At 42.0% G+C, this 24,902-nt stretch overlaps 1 protein-coding gene across 2 annotated transcripts in view; it reads right to left on the reverse strand.

The window, feature by feature from the left end:
* The window catches only part of CADM3 (cell adhesion molecule 3), a 378,944-nt gene that overhangs the window by 152,389 nt on the left and 201,653 nt on the right, over positions 1–24,902 (reverse strand). Inside the window, exon 2 of one of the 2 annotated variants that reach the window (XM_018555564.1) lies at positions 17,411–17,464. The exons of the other annotated variant lie outside the window; for it this stretch is intronic. Coding sequence (XP_018411066.1) covers positions 17,411–17,464 — 54 coding nt within the window. The remainder of the gene's footprint in view (positions 1–17,410; positions 17,465–24,902) is intronic. 2 annotated transcript variants of the gene reach the window in all.

Consider the following 24,902-nt stretch of genomic DNA (forward strand, 5'->3'; position numbering starts at 1 on the left):
TTTTTTATCTATAAATTAGAAACTAGAATAAAAGAGATTTTTTTTCCCTGGAATTCCCTTTTAGTTCTCCCTCTTTTGTTATGTGCATGTCACATTAATGCGGTCCCTCTGCATTAACCTGGTACTAGGATCATGGAATAGAAGGGGCGATTATATCCCTCAACACCACACTGAAGGAAAGCCTGGGGATGAGAGGATGAAATGTCACGAAAAGCTGATTATTATGAACTAAAGTGTGAGATATGGAAAAAGACTCTGTGACCCAAACCTCTCCAGCAAATGGAACCTTTTGAAAGTGTGAGAGTGCATTATACTAATGGAGAGCCATTATCGAGAGAAAGGCCGCCTTTTCTGCGAGTGATCACTTTAATCCACAGGAAAATGGAATTTGCGATACAGTAAGGAAACTCCTCTACTTTTTGTAGCCGTGCATATTGTAAATACTCTAATGGCATTTATGTGGTTTATATAGCTGTTATGTACACCACATGAATTGACTTTAATGGATATTGGACTTCATACACTTGATCTGGAGCTGATGTAAAGGCATTCCTTCAGGTGGAAGGTGTTTAAACAGCTAAACATACACTTTGAAATGTATAGTAATACAAGAAGATTAATCCCAGGGCGTCCGAGACAAATTAAACTATAAGCTAGAGGTTACACATTGAAAACACATGAGAACCACCAATGTAAAGCTGGTGGTATTACTGTGCAACAATGTAAAGTTAGTGTTGTCATGGGGCACCAATGTAACAATATAAGGTTGAATAAAGACCAAGGTCCATCCAGTTCAACCTATGTATGTATGTGAGTGTGTGTCTAACACTTTGCATATCCCTGTAGATTCTGCAGGTTTCAGATTTCTTGAATTTATCAATGTTATCAGCAGATACCACCGCCTTTGGAAAGGAATTCCAAACTTTCACTACTCTCACAGTGAAATACCACTTACAAATTCTAAGACTGAACTCCCTCTCTTCTAACCTCGTGTTGTATCCCCGGGTTCTCAATACAGTTTTCAGATTAAACAGTGTGTTCCTAATATTGTGATCCCCATTGATGATTTTGAAGACTGCAGTAAGGTCCACTCTTAATCGCCTCTTTTCTATAGTGAATACGTTTAGGTCTTGAATGTGGTCTTCATAACTTAGGCCTTCTATTGCAGCAGTATATGAACAGACCGCACTATCCAGAGTATTCCAATACTGCAGACTTTATTGAAATTCACAGCAAATCAAGTATATCAGTGAATAAAAGTGTATAAAGCAACAAATGCCAGCACTGCACACCCCCAATCAGCTACAACCTCTCACATGTTTCACCCGAAGGCTTATTCATAGAGGACCTCTATGAATAAGCCTTTGGGTGAAACATGTGAGAGGTTGTAGTTAATAACATAACACTTAATATTCAGCCACCGCATATATGCGTTGCTGTGTTATTCTGGTGCATGCTCAATCACCGATAGCTTATGGTCAACTATCAACCATCGGGAGCCGGTAGGATATGCTCCTGATTACGTCATTACTTTGCACCCAATTAAAATTAACAAATGAACAGGAGCCCCTCCTACTGGCCTCTGGTGACAGAACTTATTTAAAGAGCCAGCTGGCAGCAAGGGGTTAGTGTGCATAGTCTGGGCACAGGTGTACTTTAAGAGCCTACACTTGTATACATCTAGCCCAGAGATATTACAGAGCACCGCACCTACATCTTATCATCATTGTCACAAAGCCCATTTTAGATATGAAAATAAACGCAGTCAACAAAACAGAACAATACAAAATGTAATTCATTCAGGATTCATCTTTCCCTGGTATGACTAAGCTAAGAAATGATTGGCCGCAATGTTACAGCATGTCATCTTAGGACGCAACACTGCGTTATTAATGGAGCTGCTAGTGCTTAGTGAGTTCTTATAGTATGATGAATATGAATATTCAAGAGAATATTAACTAACAGGATGTTTATTCATATTAAATGGCCTGCTGTAAAATAGACAGCGATACGTACTTGACTTCTTTCTCAGCCGACTGTGATCTGAAACATAAACCCTTAATTACTTTTCAGCAGTAAAAGAGTGTCAGCTCTGTGGGGCATTAGCGATAGCTGCTGGCCCCGTTCCACCTAATCCCAAATATTAATCTCTTAGCCTGGCCATCAGTTCCTTTAAGAGTAGGGCTTTCAGGATGCATCCTGCTAATCACTAAGCACAGATGTGAATTATTAAAGAGCGAGGAAAATACCCCAAATCCCACAAGCTATACAGCTGGGAGAACTGAGTGTTGCACTAAGCATTCGTTATGACACTCCCATTAATTGCAGCACATCGTCATAATTAGGCCTTAGCCATTCTGTTAACCTCCTTAAAGGTCAGCCTATCAACCCAAGAGGAAAATCTTTCTTGACATCTAGCACTTCTGTGTTAGCTTGAGTTGACAGGCTTGCCAAATACAGGCAAGGTTTAAATGGCTTTCTTAAAGGGGAACAGCGTGCAGCACCTGAATTACAGCATGGTGTTTCTAAATAATATAAAAGTGCCAGTACTACCCCACTGTAGTGAATATACACTAATTTACAGTAGCTCTCTTCAAAGAAAGACAAAACAGAACATACACGGCGTTGGAAAGATGGAGCAATTCTTAAAGGCAGAGCTTCCTTTTGTAGTGCACCTTCAGTTTTGTTAAGAAAAATGAGTTAAAGTGATCTATATAAGGATTTTAGTGCACATTTTCTTTTACAACTGCACACCTTTCTCTGTTCTAAAAATAGAAAGTTGATCCTTCATTATGTTTCATGTAATGTCACTGCTGTAATGAGAAAAGCTGCAGTGTCTACAAGGATGAGACTTAATTCCATCCTTCCCCATTGTCCTCCTGTGGGTTTAGGCAACCGGCCCCCTGATGATGCAAGTCATGTCCGCCCACCTCCATTTCCAGGTCTGTTCTCCAATGCCGGTGGAAGCAGAAGCCTCCTGGTATATGTGCACGCGTCCATAGACTTACCTTGCGTCTGTGCTCGCCTCCCGTCCGAAAATCCGAACTGTGCACGCGCCTGCCCCAAGATGCTTTGCGGCCGCCCGAGCAGTTTCATTTTCTCGGATGGGAGCGCACATCGAAGACTGGGTAAGTGTAAACTGCTGTTAAAGCGTTTTGTTTTTTGAAAAAAACTTTTTGCATGCATCTATTGCTTGCTAGCAGTAGATATATGCAGAAAAATGGAGGGTTTAGAAACCCTGTAAGTACATTTTGCAATCAGTTTACTGCCTGCTTTTAACCTACCATACAAGTCAATATAAGTACAGGAGAAATGCATGACCAACTCTTTCAAACACCCGCATTTGTTAACCACATGGGCATCTGGGGATTCCATCCACAAGAACCTGCAGGATCCCCATCCAAGTTAAAGACAGCGGCTGCATGGATCCGTGGTATGATTACCTGCAGATCAGGAGAGATGTTTGTCGCAGAATGCAAGCTCTCTGCATCACAGGTAATTATACACACTAGATATGGCCGCTGTCACCCTGTCATTAACTTGAACGAGCACAGATGCTGCATCTGTACAGACACACCTGGGAATCTAAAGGTTCTTGCCGCAGGAATTTCAGACGTCCATATACATGGGGCCCAATAAGGTATTTATTTTTATCATGCTACTATTTGTTTATACAGAATTTTGTGTTTTCACCCATCCATTGATCTCTATATTAAAGGGACCTCCCCTTCAAACCAAAGAGGGCACGGCCTGGCATTGAGCAATATAACCTGTGTGGGGTAGTACTATTTTCTCAATTTCATAAAACAGATTCAGATGTATTTATTTTTAGCCTATTTAAGCCTGAAACTGTAATGGAATCTATCTATTCGATATCAAAGCCATGGTAATGAATATCAGCAGAAAAGAAAAATAACCGGTGCTTCGTTTTTTAATGCGTGGTAGAATTCAGATGTTTGATTCAAACAGAACAATTTTTCTTAATTGCCATACTGGGCGTTACTGGTCATAATTCTAGGCTTCCTTCAACCAGCAATATTAATAACATAACACACTCAGGGAGACATTGAAGATTGATTACACAGTATGTTCAGTGAGGGAGATTTACCAAAGAATAAGGGTGACTAATAGTCCGTCAACTCACCATGAAACTAATTAATCTACTGAAATACTTTTAATGGTAGGACTTTGCTGGGGAGTAATGCTCGATTAACACCTACTTAACCAGTTTGCTTAATGTTTTCTATGGTCTATCGTCTAAATACGAACATCAATAGACATATATGTAATGCCACTACAAAGAAGCCATTTCCCCTGCGCTTGTTTTCATTCTGTATCTTCCTTGGACCGGCTTCTCCTGTATTAACATTGGCTACCTGTTTGGATTCACTTGTCTGCCACCTGCCCCGACCCCTGGCCTGTATTCTGTTTTTTCCTTAATCTACCAGTCTTTAAAGTGACATTAAACTCTCAGATTTTTTAACATAAAACAATACTGTAATGTGTGCCTTACTGTAATCCATGGTTGTTTCCCTTCTCTTTGCTGCTCTTCCTTTTAAATCCTCATGTCTTCTCATGCTGGGCAGAACTTCCCTTTTCAGCTCAGGGCCTCTTCCTGTAGTGCTGGCTCAGGTTACAAGCCTATACAAACTTATACACAGACACCGTGTATCCATTCCTGAGACAAGGCAGTCTGCTGCAAAACAGAAGTTCTACCCAGCATGAGAACAGATACAAATTTAAAAGGAAGAGCAGCAAAGAGAAGGGAAACCACCATGGATTACAGTAAGGCACACATTACAGTATTGTTTTATGTTAAAAAATCTGAGGGTTTAATGTCACTTTAAGCCTGCTCTAGTGAGATCTGTAGTCTTGCTGCTTGGTCTTGTTCACTGTCCTTCCAGTATGCTTCAGTGCTAGGGGGGCGCAGACCTGCTGCACGGATTGGTCCGCTGTTTTATGTTTCTGCTCCCACTCTAGTAGGCTCTGCAGTCCCTATCTGCAGCACGGCTCCTGTTTATACCACTGCCACTGCCACTAGAATGTCCCCGTGCTCATCTGCTTCTGCATGTGTGGGTTAGGATTCATATGTTAAAGCAGAGTGAATCTAGGGGTTACAGCCCAAGTCAAAACCCTCATGAGGGTGGTCCCTGGTGGAATACTGGCTAGCCCACAAACTGGCAGGCCCCACAGCCCATAAGATCCCACATCACCTGCTCACACATGGGTTCACCTTATTTACCACCATCCCACTGTAGTACAAGCTGCAACAGCTACATAAAGGTGGCAACACTTCTCTCTCATTTACAGGGAAGTTTTTTTTGTTGTTTTTTTTTTCAAAAGGAGACCATAGTTCTTAGTTACTTTAAAGTGAACCCGAACATTGCTAAGTTGTGGTGCCTGCAAGTACGTATATTAGTCATGTTAGTTCTTTTGTAGCCCCTTGCATCCTGGATCCAGACTGGTTATGAGGCGCCATGCCCCACCTTCTCCAGGTGCTAAATCACACCACCTCTCATTAAATTCTCAAGTGCAAGTAGATGATCATTTGACAACTGAATTACTGGAAAATGGGCTTAGAGTCTTAAAAGAGTGTGAAGCCTAATTTTCAGCTTTGACAGATATCAACACCCTATGCCTATCCTGGGCCCATGATCTAAGGGGTCTCCACAGGAACACATGGATGAAATTGATGTACATGAGCTGTTGCAACATATTAGAAAGCTAATTTATAAAGAAGAGTAGATATTGCAAGCCTCTCTCTGTGAGAGTCTACAACATTACTTCAACAGCCATTTGAAGTGTATGGTGTCCTACCGAGTTTTCTGCTTAATGCAACAGAGAGAACACCTTGATTGGAAGAGAGATGGTCACATAACTTTGCTCCTGGCTCTCTTTCTGACTTTTTTTCTCATTTATTTTTATTGCACTACACTTTCTAACTGTGTTATTAAGGGTGCATGTACACTGTTTCAGCATTCCGACACACTAAAACACAGGTATCCTGGTTCTAATAAAGAATGTCTGTTCCCATTTTGGCTCGTTTTGAAAAATACAAGTATTATGTTATGTGTTTTAGTGCTTTGGGAGGCCCATCGAAGTCAATGGCAGTGTACCAAAATGTATATACCATGCACAGATGTGTTCGCAACAGGTATTAACAAGCCTTGGTCAATGGCTCAATAGCATCCTATCCACTTTAAAGTCTACATTAAAAACCTCATTGGAAACATGCGTCAAAATGCGTGTCAACACACTGAAAAGTCTATAATGAAGCAATAAGGATGTCATCCCTGAAGCTTGCACTTGTAAAAACAAGTCAGCGGCGGCAGCTGCAGTATTCCTATCCTCACAGGTTCCCTTTAAGCGGTAAACAGCTGGAGTTTTAGCTTCAAAAGGCATGCTAGCTGCTTTGGTGCCAAATGTGTTTATGTCATTTTTCAGTGTACTTACAGTTATTTGTTTTTAATGAACTTTAATTAGCACAAGTATAGACACCACCGGCAAAATGCCAGCTCTCTGTTCTGACAGCCATATTGTTTGAATGTCAAAGGATGACGGGGAAAGAGAGCATGGATATAAAATTATGCTGGAAGCCAGCCTCAGATATATTGTTCAGACTTATCACATCAAGCATAATACTGGAATCAAGGAGCAGTGTATACAGACCTGAATTTATTTATTTGCCACACTCTGTGGTTGGGCAACATAGGTGATCCCCTGATTTTCTGATGAATGTCTTGCTGGTAAGCTTGGAACATATGCCTGTGCTGCAGTACTGGGGTCTATTAGAACAAAGAGGCCCATCTACCAAGAAGTGTTATAATTAGGATAGATTGAATCAGGACTATTAGTTTCTCCTGACTATCTGAATGTTTGATCTGCAGAGAATCATGCCAAACTGAAAGGTGCACTTAAAAATATTTTAATAGGGGGCTTTTTGTAACAAAGTGTTTAAAGTGGATCTTTACACTCAAAAATCAAATTCTACCAATGTATCCCTCTATGCATGATGATTAATAATAACATAGACATCTCAGGTGTAAAATGCTGTGATTTTGAAATACTTACATAGCAAAGCATTCACTTCCTGTTTTGAAATGGCACAATGACTTCAGTTTGCCAACGCAGTGCACACTGGGATTGCCTTGTCATCAGCAGAGCATTGATTGAAAATCTTATCTGTAATCTCATGAGATCTCAGGGAAAGGCATGTTCCTCCACTGAGATGATGTGCATGGTCACATGTCATAGTCACATGTGCCAGAAATTCAGGAAGTAAAATGAGAGCTAGTAATCTGCCCTTAGTAAACATATCCACTGTCAGAACACTGGGCAAGAAAAGAGAAATACGGAATGCAAAGCCGGCAAAGCCTCATCTGTCTCCCCTGACCGTCCCTGCTTTGTAACAAGTCACAAGGTAAAAGGCTGCTGAAGTGACTGATCTGTATCAGAAGTGTGTGAACACAGGCATGAGCTGCAAAGGCACCAAGATTAACATGACTGTCATTTCTGAGTCGGCATCTCTGCACCATTTTTGTTCAGGCTTCACCCAGGGTCACCATCTACTTGTGGACAATCATTCTGGACAGCAATTTAATGCGTTGTCCGGGGGAGTACTGTGTACTGTGATCTTAATGAGAGCTAATAAATACTTGAAAGTGTTACATTGGAACATTACTTAGCACGCATACACATACCATGATAAAATATATCTGATCATAGATCTTTTTTATGGTAAGGCCACCCATTAATTTTGAATGGGCTACCTACACAACTGCTCTACTGTTTTTTAAAGCAGCACACCACAACTCCACAAATGGCCCATACACATCTGTCCGTCATTGTGAGCTAAAACACACTTATGTTGGGCTGATAAGGTGTTTTGGGGTGCCATGGCACCACAGCGCACCACAGTTTGCTTTGTGTGTTGCGGTAACACACACTCAACAGTTCACAGCTGTAAATCCGCTCTAAGAGTCTAACATGTGGGTATATAGCACAATTCCTGTTCTGAAAAAAAAAACACAATGCTAAGGAAATAATAGTCAACATAATGTCTTTGAAGAACAGACATCAGCACATACAAAAGTTTCCAAGATTTTAGGAGAACCGGTTGGTTTATCTGATAATCTGAATCTTCTTTCCAAAATTATAAATATGCAGGAACTAATCTGCTTCTTTGTTTATGTCCAACTTCAGCTAAAATAGTTTCTTTCACTTTGGATAGAGCAGAACATTATTAGAATGTCTTAGATTTTTTATTTTTATGGCCGGCTGTGCCCCTATTAGAGATATTTCCTTCACTTCCAGTAAGGACAGGAAGTGTTGAGAAATCTATTCTCGAATAATTCTGTGCAAAAACAAAAAAACACATTTGTAGCAGAATGAGGCAGGGCCACAAGTTCTGACTAGTGATGAGGCTGGGCTTGGTGCGAACCCAGTTTACCTATGTTTGCCCAAAACTGACCACTACCCCCTCCTCTCGAACCAATTAGTTGCAGGAAGGGGCATTCCCTGCCCCACTTCTATACGTCTGAAAGGGAGGGGAATGTCCCCAAAGCAAGTGCAGACACCGACTAGGTCAGGAGGAGGGGGTGGCAGCCAGAATTTTGAGCGGGCATGGGTGAACTCATACAAGCTGGGATTTCACCAAGCCCGGCCGTATTTCTAGTTTTGACAATCTTTTTATTGCTGTTTGTGCCTTCCTGTCCTAGTGGCACCACCCCTATTTCTTGAACAGGTGGCAAAGGGTTAGGAAGTGAAAGAATTTATCACCACCTGGGCAGTGGCGTCACAATGTGGGTGCGGGGGGTGCGGCCCGCACCCAGGTGACACCATTGGAGGGGTGACACCAAAATGACTGGCAGTCATTTTACATATCATTTTGGTGTCAGCACCCTCTAAAAAGTTGGGCACTCGATCATGCACGATGACGTCACGGCGGGGTGTCACCTGGTCTCCGCTCCAGAAATCTAGAAATTAAAATTTTAAGCTTTAATTACTTTTTCTAGGACAGCAAACTGAAAATCAGAGCCAATGGTTTATATCCCTCTACAGCATTCTTTTATTTAATGTTCCTATGAGGTCAGGGAGTTGAGAGGGCAGCCTTCAGGGGCCCCTTACAGCTTTGACTCTCAGCTCAAGAGTTATCATCAGACAAAAGAAAGCTAAATAATGACAAATATAAATCTTGAAAAAACTTTTATAACACTGTAGAATGATAAATATTTGATGATGAATATTCATATTCTGTTACTAGCCCGGCTGTAACAGATTCCCTTTAATCCCCTGCTGCTGACTGCGTATGTCTGACTGCATTAAACAGAGCTCGTGGAAAACAGTCTCAGCAAGACCCTGCTGTCAATCAAACTTAAAATATATCAAACAGACAGAAGTCCAGAACCTGCTTTTGTTAATCGCCCCATTTCTGCTTAGCACTATATATACTGTACATTCATTGCTATCAGACGTGTGAATTTCATACACAACAGTTCCCATGTTTATAACATTTGAGAGATGTTATACAAACTACAACCACAACGCCTTCAGTTATTAATCTTTCACAAGGGTTATTATCACATAATAACAGACTCACTTAAAAACTAACATTATTCTGGATAATCTCTCAAGCTCCTGGCATGGGGCTGCAGGGTAATCACCATGCAAAATATGTCAATAATTCATTACCCTGCCTGTTGGAAACCAGATATATATTCATATTTAGCTGCATGCAATGAAAACTATCATCAAAATACGGTCTATTAAATATAGGGTAAAATTAAATAGAACGGAACACCGCAAATTACTTAATGTGAAGAACACAAGCCATTTTGTTTAGATGCTCGGGTATATGTAATGGCAAAAGAGTAATACAATAAACTAGAAAAATGGTCTGAACTCAGTATTCCGAGTCTGTGTAGTACAAGCTGGAAAAAGGAGACCTCTGGATATTTTTTTGGGTGAACTCCTTTGGGGACTGGTGGAAACTCAAGCAGGACCCCATAACGCTTCCTCATTATTGATGATACGGACCACACACATACTGTGGGTATCAAACTCTTAAAGGGCACCTATGCCTAGACTACAGTCAATAAAGTATTTGCATATTCTTAACAAGCAGCAAATAATCTTAAAAAAAACTTTTTGATCTATGTACCTGCATATACCATGAAGAAATGAATACTCAAACATCACAACAGAGACTGAAGTTGGGCTTCAGTTGGTTTCTTACAGCTTACAAACAGATGCTGTGTGTTTACATTGGAAGACTGACAGGCTGCCAAGGTTTTGCTGCCATAGAAAATAAAGGAAGAGTAATTAAGATTTCACTGCCTCTGTTGTAACCCTTGAAAATGAATTTTGCCACAATGCCTAATGAATAATTACCTGAAGTATCTGTGCCACTTGGGGAAAGTCTTTTTGAAGACTGCACAATTATAGAGGTCAGGAAGTCCTTGTTTTAAAGTACGTTTACTGCTTGTTTAACATTTGTGAATACATTAAAGCTTTTCTTCTTAAAAAAAAAAAAGAAAAATAAACTACACTTGCAGTGGGCTCATTGTGCTAAGGGTACCTTTGTAAAGCACTTTAACTTACCTGACACCCCTGTATTATTTGTGAGAACACTGAGGGACAAGTAGGAATTTACTGTTGGATTATTGGTACACCCAAAGTTTGATTGAACACCCAGGTAATCACAGCAGGAAGATCTTGTTGGAATATGCAAGAAACCATGAGCAGACTCAGTCCACCAGGCTCCACCATTAACTAAACCATGACTTTAAAGGTGGGATGACCCTTTAAGGATGGACTCAACTCCACTCCGCTCCAGATATTTCTGCTTTATATGCTTGTTGGCATGGTAAATAGTACACATTTCTTATAGGAAATGTCCTCTCAAGGATACCCAGCTTCCCATTCAACAACATCAATTTGCCTAGATATGAAACACTGTGTCCAGCTAAATTAGAGAATGGCAGACAGTAAATATGTCTTGCTGAAAGTAGTGAAGACCCAAAAGAAGTGGAGAACTTTCCAGTGAAATTCTGGAAAGATTTCCTAAAAGTGCTGTCATATGGGAAGAAGCCATAGCACTTTCTAAGCTATGAATTGAGCAACTCATGGCTTATACAAGGCAGCATATTCTTCTCTTGGCACATGCACAGAGCAGTAGGGGAGTGAAGAAAAGCTGCTGGAGTAAGAGGGGATTAAAGTGACCCTGATATTTTGACATGTATGGGCACGGCAGTGGTTCACTTTAAGGGTAGAGGTGTAGGCAAGAGGGTGGGGAGGTGGTCTTTCACTATAGGTCTACCTTAAGAATTGATTCTTCTAACACAGTGGAGTGCAACTAGTGATGCCATGGCCTTGTAAATGCTGGTGTCCTAGTCTAATTGTGGAAGACAAGCTTTGAAATCAGAGCACTATCATCCACAAGGCAACCTAGGCAGGAATCTTGGGACTGGCAGATGTCCAGGGGGCCCAGCTACAACCCTCATGCTCTTGCAGTAAACTAGGGGGATAGCACAGTTGGTCAAAGCTGTGCACCTACCTATTTCTTTACAAGGTAGGATGCACTGGTAGGTTGGTATTTGATGGTATGGAACATGCTGACACATACAATCCAAAAAAGATGGCTTCTCTGTCTGTTGACATTTTTCATTTAAGGGATGGGGAGGGCCAAAAGCTGCTACCGTTCCTAGAGCCCCATTCCACCTAAATCCATTTTTGCTTGAAAGGGTGACAAAGCCATGGTGCACGCAAATATTATCCTACATCATTCCACAGATACTGACAATACAATAGGCTTGGCGAAAGTCAAAGTAGAAAACCAGTGCTAGATGTAAATCAAGCCCCTACTTACTCCCTGGTACAGTTCTCCTCCAGTCGAAAAATGTATTCCTCGCAGCCTTTGCAAGCTATCAGTGGCTTCACATAGCTTACAAAGCAGGAGAATAGTATCTCATTGCTATTAATGAGAAAGAGATTTCAGGGTGTGCTCCTCTGGAGAGTCAGTGAGCAAAACAGCTTAGCCTGTTCGAGTACAACAAGCAGCACTGTGTATGGTCATGTCAGCATGGAATGGTGAAAACCAGCATGTAAGGATGTAGGTGCAGTCTGTGAGACTGGCATATCTATGCATTAATTGTATAAGGATGCCACAGTGGATGAGCTGAATGCATATCAACATGTGCTTTCCATACACCTGGTGAGCTGTATATATTCAGCTATTTCCATTTTTTGTGCTCATCTGACTTATCACCAAACAAATAACGCTTTTCAAAGGGAGGAACTGGGCTTCTAAGTAATGCAGTTTAAAGAAATATCACACTTATGCTTACTATCAGTACCAGTTTAATGAGAACTTATTCTAGAATTATTATTGCAGTTAGGGTTAAAGGAAAACTATTTTTTTTCTCACCGCTCCAAGCTCACTCCTGTGATGGACTATAATTTCAATAAATACAGCTGAGTGATACACAAATAACATACGTTTTTGTTCATAGTTAGGGTACTTGAATGCATTTTTAAGATTTTACTCCTGAGTTTAGTGTCACTTTAAAGTAAAACTTCAGCTGATCTAATATATTTTAGGAGTAGTGATGCTGTACTTACGGGATCTAACTTATATTTAAAGAGTTGTGATTTCATACTTGTACAACCTATTTTTTATAGAGTTATACTTGTATCATTTTGTACTTGTCAGACATGCTTAGATTAGGGATTCTGAGGAACAGGCACATAGGCGATCAAATAGTCACATTTCTCCACATCTATCAAAGAAGAGCTGGGTCTCCTTAAAGCTGAACACCAGGCACACAGCTAGATACACAGATGAAATAAATATACGAGCGAATAATTTTGTATATCGATTCAGCTCTGAGATTTATACAACTCTGCCATACAGCAAAGCCATGTCTGCCGGGGCAAGAGACCTGATTTTCCTCTGCTGTGATTCAGTAACAGGGTCTATTCAAGCATGTTTGTTTTCATGCATCAACAATCTGGCATTTTACTGCATGAAAATGCATTCAAGCAAAAACCCTATGTTTTAATATGTGGCTGGTTCATGTCTACACCCTGCAACTTTGAGTGTTCAGGAAAGGGAGACTATATGGGCCCATTTACACCTACATGTGTGTTACCACATCTACTGCAATGCACATGGAACAGTGTGAATCCAGCCTAACAACTCTCACCCTCCCCTGTGTCAGGAGAATAAATGAAGAAGCATAACACTGATGATCATCTCTCTTTCACTCTGCTTTTTCCTGTCAGCATGTTCCTTGTACCTGTTAGGATCCAGAGCGCCTCCAGGTGGCGCTGGAGCTGAGCCCTGCAGTTCCTGGGCTCACCTGCAGGATTCTCCAGGCAGCCAGGGGCTGCTAGGTGCCAGACCACCACTGGGTGGTGCTGGTACCTGCAGCTCCAGTGCTCGCCTGTGGGTGTCTCCCAGCTGTCAGGAATCAGCCCATTAGGTAATACTCCTGGGAGAGTATTTAAACCCTCCCTGCAGTCTGGACCTTGGCTCAGGATTGTGTTGCTTTCCCCTGTTGTCTGAGTCCTCTGGCCTGAACCCTGATATTTGCATGCTATGTTAGTACCCTGTTTCCTGTGTTACCCGGTTTCCTGTGTTGTTACATTTTTGGTTTATGTCTGTTGTGGATTGTTTTAGTTAGCTTGCTAGGTTTATTAAAATATTTTATATATACCATACTTACCTGGTCCGTGTGGTCACGTGTTTGGTCTGCCTGTAAGGGTACCTGTGCAGGTGTGGGGTCACCTGCACTGGGATCCCCTGACAGTACCACAGTGCAACTGACTGACTCTCTTTGCTGCTTCCCTCAGTATGACCTCTGATGTACAGGGACTGCAAAAGTTGATACCAAGTCAACTTAGGGTACTTACTCTACTTGCATTTACCAAAACACATTTAATAATGTATTAAGGAATATAATGTTGCAATAATTTGTGCATTTATTTCTACCTGGAGTTCAGCTTTAAATTTACAGAAAAGTGATTTCATGCTTGGTGAACTAGCTTAAAGGAGCAGTATTGGGAGAAGAAAATGTGATCTTTCCATAACCTACAGCCAGCGTCTGACACGGCAGGTGTCACAGCTCTATAGATCGAGAGTGATCACAAACCACTGATCAATCAGCTCACAGTCTTTCTACCTGCAGAGAGCAATCACTGTCAGTCACCACTCTCCGCAGGGATACCCCCCACTCTGTTTCTCCAGCGCTCATTGGAGGGACAGACAGGGCGGACACAGCTGACCCAGGCTCTAGAGAAGCAGAGTCAGCTGTCAATCAAGCAGCAGGATGATTCCCAACAATGTTGTTGAGATCTTTGCTGGCTGCAGTTTAGCTTTGCACTTTCCCCAAATAGCGGGGCAGTAGCCTGCTAGATGCTGACTTTGGGTCACAGAAGTACATTAGCAAATGTACTCCTTTGACCCAAAAGAGGACTAAAGCCAAAGAAAAAGTTTGACTTTAGTTCTCTTTTAAATATAAAGAGAACTCATGTCATACTTTTTTATGGCCGTTTACCAGCAACAATATGCAACTTATGGTGTTGTTCAGCCCCCCGTGCTATGTTTTTGACAGCAACAGGGTACAGAGGAAATGCCAGGCTTTGCCATCACCAGACATAGACAGCATGGGGGGGGGAGCTAAGTGACACCATGAGTTGCATAGTGTCATTGGTAATATTCCCCCAGTTTCCAATGCTGATTACTGGACAACTGGAGGGCATATCAGCAGTCTGCATATCAATTGATATAATTCTGGTGCTGAGAGTGACATCTACTGTTTTTATTTTGGTATAGTGTTAGGAGATAGAGTCAGCGTGTAAGCTACCCTTTGAAAAAGTCCTACGGAAGAAACGCATTGGGGAGGAGCCTACACACTGACGCTTATCACAGGATTGAATGGGTGAAAGTCTGTTCGTGGTGGGCGGTACACGCAATTTTATCGGAGGGATGTTTGAGCCGGCTGAACTTTAACTTGCAAGCTGTACAGTGCAATTTTAAATGTGAATTTGTATTACGTTGCTTAATAAATTATCATTAAAAGATGTTATACTATATACGATTCTGATTTCTTATATTTGGGAAAATGAAAATGACCAGAGGGGGATCCATTGCAAGCAAACCATCTGAAAGCTGAGGGGGATCTATGTCAAGCAATCCATTAGGAATCCGGGGAGAGAAAGAGATCCGGGAATCTAAAAGGAGCATTAACGAGTGATAACCATTATCTGGTCTAAAGAATCTGGTAAGTGCACACACTGAGGGGAATACACTACATATTGGAAGACATCACAGGAAGTCACAGTTGAATTTGGACTATATTTGTTTTTGTTATTGATTAATGAAATTGAATGTTTTTGATATATTAATAATATTATCAGATTTACTGATCTACTATTGAGATTCACATTTGTTATTAGAGTCTAAGTCCTCATTCACACAGCTAAGTGTCGACCCGTACAGATCCGTAGGGCGTGCATGGCTGTATCAGGCTGTTCCAGGGAAGGACAGGTGCTGCATGTGATTGTATGCAGCAGCCTGTTCTTCTCTATGGAAGTACGCTCACCCGAACTGCACATGAATGCGGGTGTCCATGCTCGGACAACCGCACCTGCACGGATGTGCAGCTTGGGTGAGCATTCGGCTGCGTACCCCCATAGAGAAGAACAGGCTGCTGCGTACAATCACACGCACCTGTCCTTCCTGGGAATGGCCCGATACGGCTGTGCACGCCGCACAGATCTGTACGGGACGACACTTAGCTGTGTGAATGAGGCCTTAGAGGTGATATTTTGAGGGTGGGGATAGCGCAGTGTTTTGTGTGGTTATTTGACCTGGAGAGCAGATAGCAGTCAAACATGGTGCTTTTTTGTGTTATATATACTGTATGTTATATTGGCTTTTTTAATGTTCCTAGGGTTATTCTAGGGAGAACTTCCACATTAATGAGCAGTGACCAAAAATAGTCTTGTGACATTCAAAAATATCAGTGGAGATCAAGCATATTATATGTCAGCTGACATGAGCATATGACTGTTAGCTACATGGATATTTTTCTTTCTTTTTCCAAATGGAAAATTATTACATGGAAGGTCATATCAGGGCTCCATATTCTCTACAGAGGCACAAGGATCACATGGAACTCTTCTGTGAACTTTTTCACCCTAATTATTGAAGAAGTGAGATTATTCTCATTTTTCCTTTTCGAAGCATGTAGCCATTTGGGATATTTGTCAATAAAGCTCAGTAAAAAAAAAAAAAGTGACCTAAGCAAGAAATAGAAGCATCACCATGGAAAGAAGCATGCCATGTCTGTGAGGTTACAAGCGTCTAGGCAATCAAACAATACCAGCATGCCTTGGTTTGATAGCAATGCTCCCAGCCTTCCCAAATAAAATGACAGAACATAAGGCTCCACCCAGATTTGTCCAAACTCCACCCCCAATTGACAATATTTGGACATGCAACGTGCATTGTCAACAGTTTCAACAGAGGTGTTCAGTGGTATGTGATAGTACTTTCAATGATTACATTCATGTTTTTTTTCATGAAGGTTACTGCTAATACTACAGCTTCTAACCTTGTGCAAAAGTTTGGTGAAGGCCATTTTTTGTTCCAGCATGACTGTGCCCCTGTGCACAAAGCCAGCTCCATGAAGACATGGTTTGATGAATTTGGTGTAGGGAAACTTGAGTGGCCTGCACAAAGCCCTGACCAAAACCCTACTTAACACCTTTAGGATGAGCTGGAATGCCATTTACAAGCCATGTCATCATCATAAGTACCTGACTTCACAAATGCTCTTTTGGCTAAAAATGCACCACATGGGCACACTCCAAAATCTTGTAGAAATCCTTCCCAGAACAGTAGAGGCTGTTAAAGCTGCAATGGTGGTGGTGGTGCCTATGCTTTATATAATTGTGAAAGTCAGGTGTTTACAAACGTTTGGCCATACAATGTATCAATAATGGCTTTGCAATATATATCAGCAAACAGAAAGGGGTTAGAAAATAATGGGCAGATAGGCACTGTCATGGGTGGAGTACAGGGTAGATGAAATGTGGAGCTTGCTTTCATATTTTCAACTATTAGTGTCCGCACTATGGCTCCACATCCCACTTAAGCAACCAGTTATAAGTAAACAAGACCAAGCAATAAACAGGCAAAAAAAAACCAAAATAAAAGCCAAAGCTACGGCGGCCACAGTGAAACAAAATAAACAAAAGGCACACAACAGGCTTCAAAAATATCTGGTTATAATCTTCTGCTAAAGCAAGGCTGCCCAAATGAACATTTGTGTATTAGCGCAAGATAAAACTGGCTGTGTTTTGGCCGGCGCTAGCAAACAGCAATCAGAAAATATGAGACATATACCTTCTGGAGTAATATCTATAGTTATCGTTTTATGTATTGGCATTTCCAAATTATCTGCAATACAAACAAAAGAATATCTCAGAGATTACAGTCACAGCAGAACCTACAAGAAATCGAAGGAGAAATATTTTAATCCTATAATAAATCCCCATGTTACAGTAACAGCAAATTCAATCTGCAACCACTGTCGTTCCTTTAATGAGCTGAGCCGAGAATCCTGTCTAAGGCGCTATTATCTTAAAGGAACACTCTATAAGCCCTCTTCTTTAAAGCCCAAATTGAATTCTCACATTTGTCTCTTTTTATATACTTGTACAGCAGTATGTTTTCACTTTCAAGTGATTTCTGCTTGGAAATGCCTTACTATACCTTTTTCTTTCAGTGAAAATGCTTTTTTCTGACCTCCCACTTCAGATCTCTATGTTGGCAGAGATATAAAGGGCCAAGTCTCTTTGCCAGTGTGTCTGACCAGGTGTGTGTGTGATTGCTAAGTGCACAGGGCAGTGTGGTCAAAGTCCGGTGCCTATTGGGCTGTGCAATCATATAAGGACACACTGCACAACTGCTATAACCGGAAAGTGGAGGTGAGCCTGTGGAAATGGAGGCTGCGAACACAATCTCTTTCTAACTGCTTATTTATGTGTCTGACTTCAACTGGGCTGGGAGGTCCAGAATCACAACCTGTACTAAGGAAGCACAGAGAATACTATTGCTAACGTATCCTTCTAAAAATGCTAGTTCCTTGGCTGTCATGCAAATCCAAGACAGTTACTCCATGTACTAAGACCGGATAGCACTTTCAGTAGGAGGTCAGCAAAGGCTTACTATAGGTTTCCTTTAATAGAAAGACCAAGGCCATCTAATTTTGTCCCTTTGGTCTGTAACCACACAGTGCTGCCTTTCTTTCAAAAAAAAAGTAGAACTCCAACCAATTACTATTCTTTTCAACTTTCCATAGACTGGGGAATGGATAGAACATATTTGGCCTCAAGCACACGGCATATTTCCCCACCCAGGAGACAGCCGCAGTTGCGTACAGCCATTCACAGGGACTTGCAGTCTGTGTTTGGAGAACGCACAGGTTTTACTCACCTATCGGCGTATAACCTTGCATACCTGCTTACAGCCATTAATGTCTATGGGCGCATGTATGCAGCTGCTGCTTTTTCCCGGGTGGGAAAAAAACCCACAGGTTTTACGTATACAGCCAAATGCTATCTTTTGGGCAAAGTCCCTTTGCTTACTGTTGTCAGCACACAGGAAATAACGGGGAACATGCCAAACCAATACACAGCCGGAAATAACACATGTTCTAATGTCTGCAGTTGATTTACAAAGGGTTGTTTACTAAGCAATGCAAATATTTGCTTTGCAAACTATATGTTCATCGAGCTTAGTAAATCAGTTGAACCTGCATTTACTTCTATCAACCAATCATGTGCTAGCAAAATATATATATATATATATATATATATATATATTATTATTTTTTTTTAAAGCTGAAGTTTAATCTGATTGTATTTTGCCTTCCCTGGTTCATTCCCCCCATCCCTTCATCAACATGCTAATGTTGTTGCTAATTAAAATGTTTCTGTTTTCATTACATAGCTGCCTGAAAAAAGGAAGCTGTGGTAATGTGATGCTGAGCCACCATGACTGGAAGAAACGAAAGCCAAAAAATGAAAGGGGTGGGTCAGGAACAGTCAGGCTGAGGAGGAAAGTTACACGATGATGCTGGCTATTAACCAAGCCAGGAAATGAGGCAGGTTCTAGCTCACTTGCTGATGCTTCTAATGCATACTGTGATTAGCTCAGGATGATCAGTAGATCTCTATCTGCTCTGAATTCACAAATCAGTGAATTAGAAAGTATTGAAGCCAAGGGATCGGCCTGAAAGCCAGGCAACTAGCATATTTATTAAACAGCCAGCAAATAGAAGGTGACATGAGAATGATATACATAGTTACATAGTATTTGAGGTTGAATAAAGACATTAGTCCATCAAGTCTAACCTATAGGATCTCATTCTTAGGAGTACTTGTACCCCTGTATATTACGGTCCCTTAGGAAATCGTCCCACAGTTTCTTGAACAATTCCACATTCTTAGCTGAAATCACTGCCTGTGGGAGTGAGTTCCAGATCCTAACCGCTCTAACTGTGTAGAACCCCCTTCGCCCCTTGTGCTGGAATTTTTTTACCACCAATTTTAGGAGGATTTATATAATTTTTCCTTTAAACAAAATAATTTTTTCCTCAGAAAGGGCACAATTATATGTCAGATTTGTGAACGTTCTTGTTCTGTCAGGAGAAGAGGATTACGCCTCAACATTTTACTATTCGGACAGTGAAGAGGTTCACCTATGTATTATGTCTCTAGGTGTCATGGGAGATTAGTACTTCAGAAAGCTACAGCTTTAGCACATCGGACTTAACAAAAGAACAAGCCCAAAATGGCTGCCGCTTCCCAGCCATGAAGCAGCTGACTAATCAGAGGTGTGATGTCAAGTAAGACCGGCGCTATTTCATCCTGGCCTGACTTTATTAATGACACAAAGTAGTGAACATCACTCAATGCCAATTTTCACATTTCACAGAAAATAAGGCGGCCGTCTGAATGAATAGGCACGGCCGGCTTTTAGCAGGGCATTCTGACCACCCTTGGTTTAAAAGCAACGTACCAAGATTTATAAAAACCACAGGTAGCAGTCACAAAATTCATTTAAGCCACATGGATATACCCGCTGCTGAAACATGTGCATTTTATCAGCAACAAAATGCACTAAACCCTCTTCAATGCACCTCCATTGCAGTGCACCACAACACACGGTAGTGCACTACTGTGCATTTTGGTGCATTGCAAACCAAAATACAACACTAACTGATCTGCCTACATGAAGACTAGCAATGCATACTTTTCAACAAGCCCCACTCTAAAAAGACAGCAGTGCCATCAACATGTCAGTATTATCATTAAAGCTGAACTCCAGCCTTATTATGTCTCATACAGTTGTACTGGATCCTCTCCTGCACTGATATTTCTTACTCTGACTCACTGCACACTGTGAACTTCTCGCAATGTTCATTAGAAGTTACATCAAGTTAGATAGAGCCCACCTCATTCCTTGGCTGGATGACATCCAGTGTTATCTAGTGCTTTCCTCCACAGCCTGACTGTTCATTCATTGGATTTCAGATATTTTTCAAAGAGGCTCAGCATCACATGTGGGTATTACCTAGGGTAGGCTATATGCAAATGTTGGCAGTTCAATCACTGTATCCTTTAGCCACACAAGCTTTGCTGCTCACAACATCCCACAATCATATTAGGAGATTATCTTGTTTAACAATGTGTAAATAAAGCTTACAGATTACATTATTTCTACAGATGATCAGAAACATGTGCAGGTTATAGCTATAAATGGGAAAAGTGCCTCATTGCCTCTGCTGCCTATAGGAACAAATGCCAAATAGCTGTATTTCCATATATCAGTGGCAGGAAACAGGAAGCCATAAGTTCACTCTTGCAGATGGCTTACAAGAGCCATAAAGAAGGTTCACAGAAGAGAATCCTACGCTGATAATCCCTAGCTTACCAGCTAGGTGCCAAGGCGACTTTGTGGCCCGCTTTGATGTTAGTTATGCAGCTACCTCCACTGAACATCACAAAACATCCATTGACCCAAGCAAACTCAGCTGAAAACTGAAAATTATTCTAGTAAAAACTGTATCCCTCTGTCCAATTGAAATGTTTGACTATGAGCTTCACTCGATCTGAGAGGTGCCAAAGATAGGCCATTAGGGATGTTCTGGAGCTATCAGGTGATGCGGTCTAAGGAGAATGCCTTCAGGCAATGTTGTCAGGACCGTTCACTGGAAATGTGTGAGACCTATACTTAGAATAGCAAAGGAAGCAGATGCAGCATGCATAAAGATATATCCGGAACTTGGTGAATGTATTCCTTACACATTGCTCTAGTATTGAAACTATACCCCTATACTGAGCCTCCCATATCAGTATATTTACACATGATCAAAGTAAAGCTTTATATTTGCCTTTTGTCAACAAATCACCGTTTAGGGATTCCTCTTTTGCTGGCCATAGGAGCCACTGCCTAGTCAATGATCTTAGCTGAAGAAGATGGTGGTCATCAATCAGAGGTGGCAACTGGTGGGCTATGGCTAACGACAGCTCCTCATGCCCTTTCTGCTGTGACCAACGCCTACTTGTTTGGTTGCAATTTCTCCACTAAAGTGGTGGTTTTGTCAGTTATTTTTAACGTGTATTGGGAGACTGGAATAGGAATATAAAGGTAAAACGTTTTGGATAAAGAAGGTAAAAGTAAAAACACCTCTAAGTTATTTTTTTTTGCTCTCTGTGTCCATTGAGCCTCACTTCCTGTCTCAGAGATGCAAGAGAAAGTGAGAGAAAATACCTACAAAATGAGGGGAAGTTCCTGTCTAGACATTGTCAGTTGCGCAGGTCTCCCCTTCAGAAGTTTTCCACTCAACCCTTTAATTATTTTTTTGGTTACAATTCAAAATTTTTGACTTCCCATCACCTTATATCTCAGTAACAATGGACACCAAGACAAATTAAAAGGTCAATTGTGATTGCGAGAATTGAAATTTGTGGCTTTACACTATAGATCCATTATAAAGAGCCAAACTCTATAAGAGGGGGTATCTCCGGCCCTCCAGGTCTGCTTTAACTACAAATCCCGATGTGTCTCTGGGAGTCATGCCTGTAACAGTCAGTCTTGTAATGCCTCATGGGACTTGTAGTTCAACAACAGCTAGAGGGCCGGAGTTGCCGAACCCTGCTCTATAGCCTTGTTTAGTTGGGTGGCAGACTCCACCGCTCTGGGAAAAGTGGATCGCTGTTCATAAGGTAGTACAGCAGCGGTTGCCCGGTGTGATACTGCCGCCTCCTGAATGCCATTTTTTGTTATTCCAAAGGGGATTTGTCATCGGACTACCGTGTGAGCAACTGCGTGCTAAGTGTTTACCAGGCAATTGTGGTGCAGTCTAATTCACTTCTATGGTAACGCTTTGCAGATGGCACCGTGAAGCAAAGCATCATGGCTGGGGCAATGTATTCAATACTGTCTGACCACAATTCTAGCATTGCAGCAGGTGGTGGAGGAGCAGTAAAACCGCAGACCAACCACCTAATTTTTACCACCTTCTAGTCACCCATCTAAACGAGGAGACAACAAACCGTTTACTTTGCATAGTTTTAATGGTAGAGCCAGTTTGGTCTATAAACTGGATTTAGTGTCTCAACCTCTACAGGTGAAAGTGCACAAATGCATTTTTTTGTTTCTTAAGCCAGACAAAGGGAATAATTTATTGTTTGCCAATTCTACTTTAAGCTGAATGGAAGTCCGGGAAAACGGTGTTGTGTTTATGACATCCCCAACACTGACAGCTATGACAAGTTAGAAAGGAAGAGGAGTTTGGGGTCAGTTTATATCAGGGGCAGGCAACCTCGGCAATCCAGCTGTTGTGGAAGTAGAAGTCCCATAAAGCACAGCTGGAATAACGAGGTTCCCTACACCTGGTTTAGACAGTGCTTAGTGGGAGTTCTCCTTTAAAACTGACATCACATAAAGTATTTCCCAGCTTAGCTAGTTTGTGCACATAAAACTGCTTTCACTTTAATTTGATACATAATTTTCAGTCTGAGTGATGTATTCCTGTCTGTTCTCATTGTGATGTACTGTACATCATCTCCTGCTGAATCCACCCTGTTTTCCTATGTAGAATCCAGCTGGGAGAAATGGCCATATTATTCTCTGCAAAGCCGAATTAAACAAGTTAAGGTATTGGCAGCATGCCAGAGCTGGAATCATGTGGAAAGTACCTCTCCACCAGGCTCTCTATATACTAGAATAAGCCAGCAGATAATGCAACACAAATCCTTAAAGGAGAACTATGAGGTGAGTGCTTTTCACTCACCTCATAGTTCTAGCCGACCTGTGACAATGAGACTGTCACAGGTCGGCTCAGTAGATCGGGAGGTGAGCGAACACATACCGGCGTTTGCTCACCTCTCGATACTGTCACGGCTCTCTGGATTCCCCCCTCCCAGATCCGCCAGCGCTGACTGGCGGAAGGGGAGGGGGCGGGTACAGCTGGCTCTGCGTCTAGATAGGCAGAGCCAGCTTTCAGTCGAGCAGCTGGGCGGATCCCGGCACAATTGGCGGGATCCGCTTCAGCTGCGGGTCTCAGTATACCGCGAGCTTCGCGGTATACTGAGCCTAGGGTGACGGGAGGACGCTAGTTTGTGTCCTCCCATTACCCTAAGGAGAACTATGGGGAAAAGCCTTAACCCCATAGTTCTCCTTTAATTTTGGAATGGGCTGCACTTATACCCTATCTCCATGCAAGCCAAAAAACTGCCCTTGTACTGGGCAGTGTGCTGCAAGGGTTAAGGGCTCGGTTATGTCCATGGAACCGGAGTGAAGCACTTTTTCTTACCTGATCCCCACCCCTCCAGCAGTTAGCGCTCATTTAACTCCCCTCCATTTCGATTGGTATTGTTGGTAATGTTCCTTGGCGTTCTCACATCTTAGGTGGGTATTTAAAACCTGCATTAAATGTGATTACATCAACGATCCTTACACCACTGGAGCGAATGGGAGAAAAAGCTGCAGGGAGCAGTGTAGCAGACCAGAGGGAGCAGATAGGGAGCGGGGATCAGGTTTGTCCTGTCCCCTAGACATAAATTAACAGTTAACCCTTGCAGTGTGAAGGTAGATCCACTGCAACGGTAGGTTTTTGGTTTGCCCAGAGATGGGCTTTAAAAGGTACACATTTCGTAGTAAAAATTATGGTAAAGAAAGTTGGGGAAACAGGCTTGGTTTTTTTTTTACGGGTTTCCCAAAGGGCAACAAAGTTCAACATGAAGAATGCCTAGTGTTTTCATCGGTGACATTGTCGCCCATTGCTTGTAGCTCTATCAAGTACATGAGTTTCTTTTCAGGTTAAATTGCACCAGAAGAGTCTCAGGCTAGGTTCACACCAAGGCGACACCTCACCGCGTGGCAAGGAGTTGCTAAGGTGTGAACCGATCACGCTGTGGGTGCCATTATTTTCTAATGGCATCCCAATCGCATGGTAATACATGTTTTTTGAGCAATTTTGAGCCCAACAACCAGGGCTGTGCCTATAATGTAGTAGCCCAAGGCTGTTGCCTCAGGTGGCATTTTTTCGGGTCACATAGGGGGATGGCAGGCATAGCGACATGGGCGCTCTGCTGCACAATGTTTGCAGTGTGCCTGCCACCCTCTTTCCGGCCAGAGCATCCCAGGTTGCTAAGAGCCAGGCAGTTAGATGTGTAAGGGCCATACACATGGGATGCTCCTGGGATGCTCTGGCCTGCGCCCTGCCCAGCTCCTGGCAACCAGTGATGACAGTGAGCTTGGCGGGAAGCCGGTCAGAGCTGGAGCCAGAGCTGGGCAATGAAATGACCCTCCCACCCTTACCATT

The sequence above is a fragment of the Nanorana parkeri genome, unplaced genomic scaffold (genome assembly GCF_000935625.1).
Source record: "Nanorana parkeri isolate BGI_ZX_2015 unplaced genomic scaffold, ASM93562v1 scaffold202, whole genome shotgun sequence".
Taxonomy (NCBI): Eukaryota; Metazoa; Chordata; class Amphibia; order Anura; family Dicroglossidae; genus Nanorana; species Nanorana parkeri.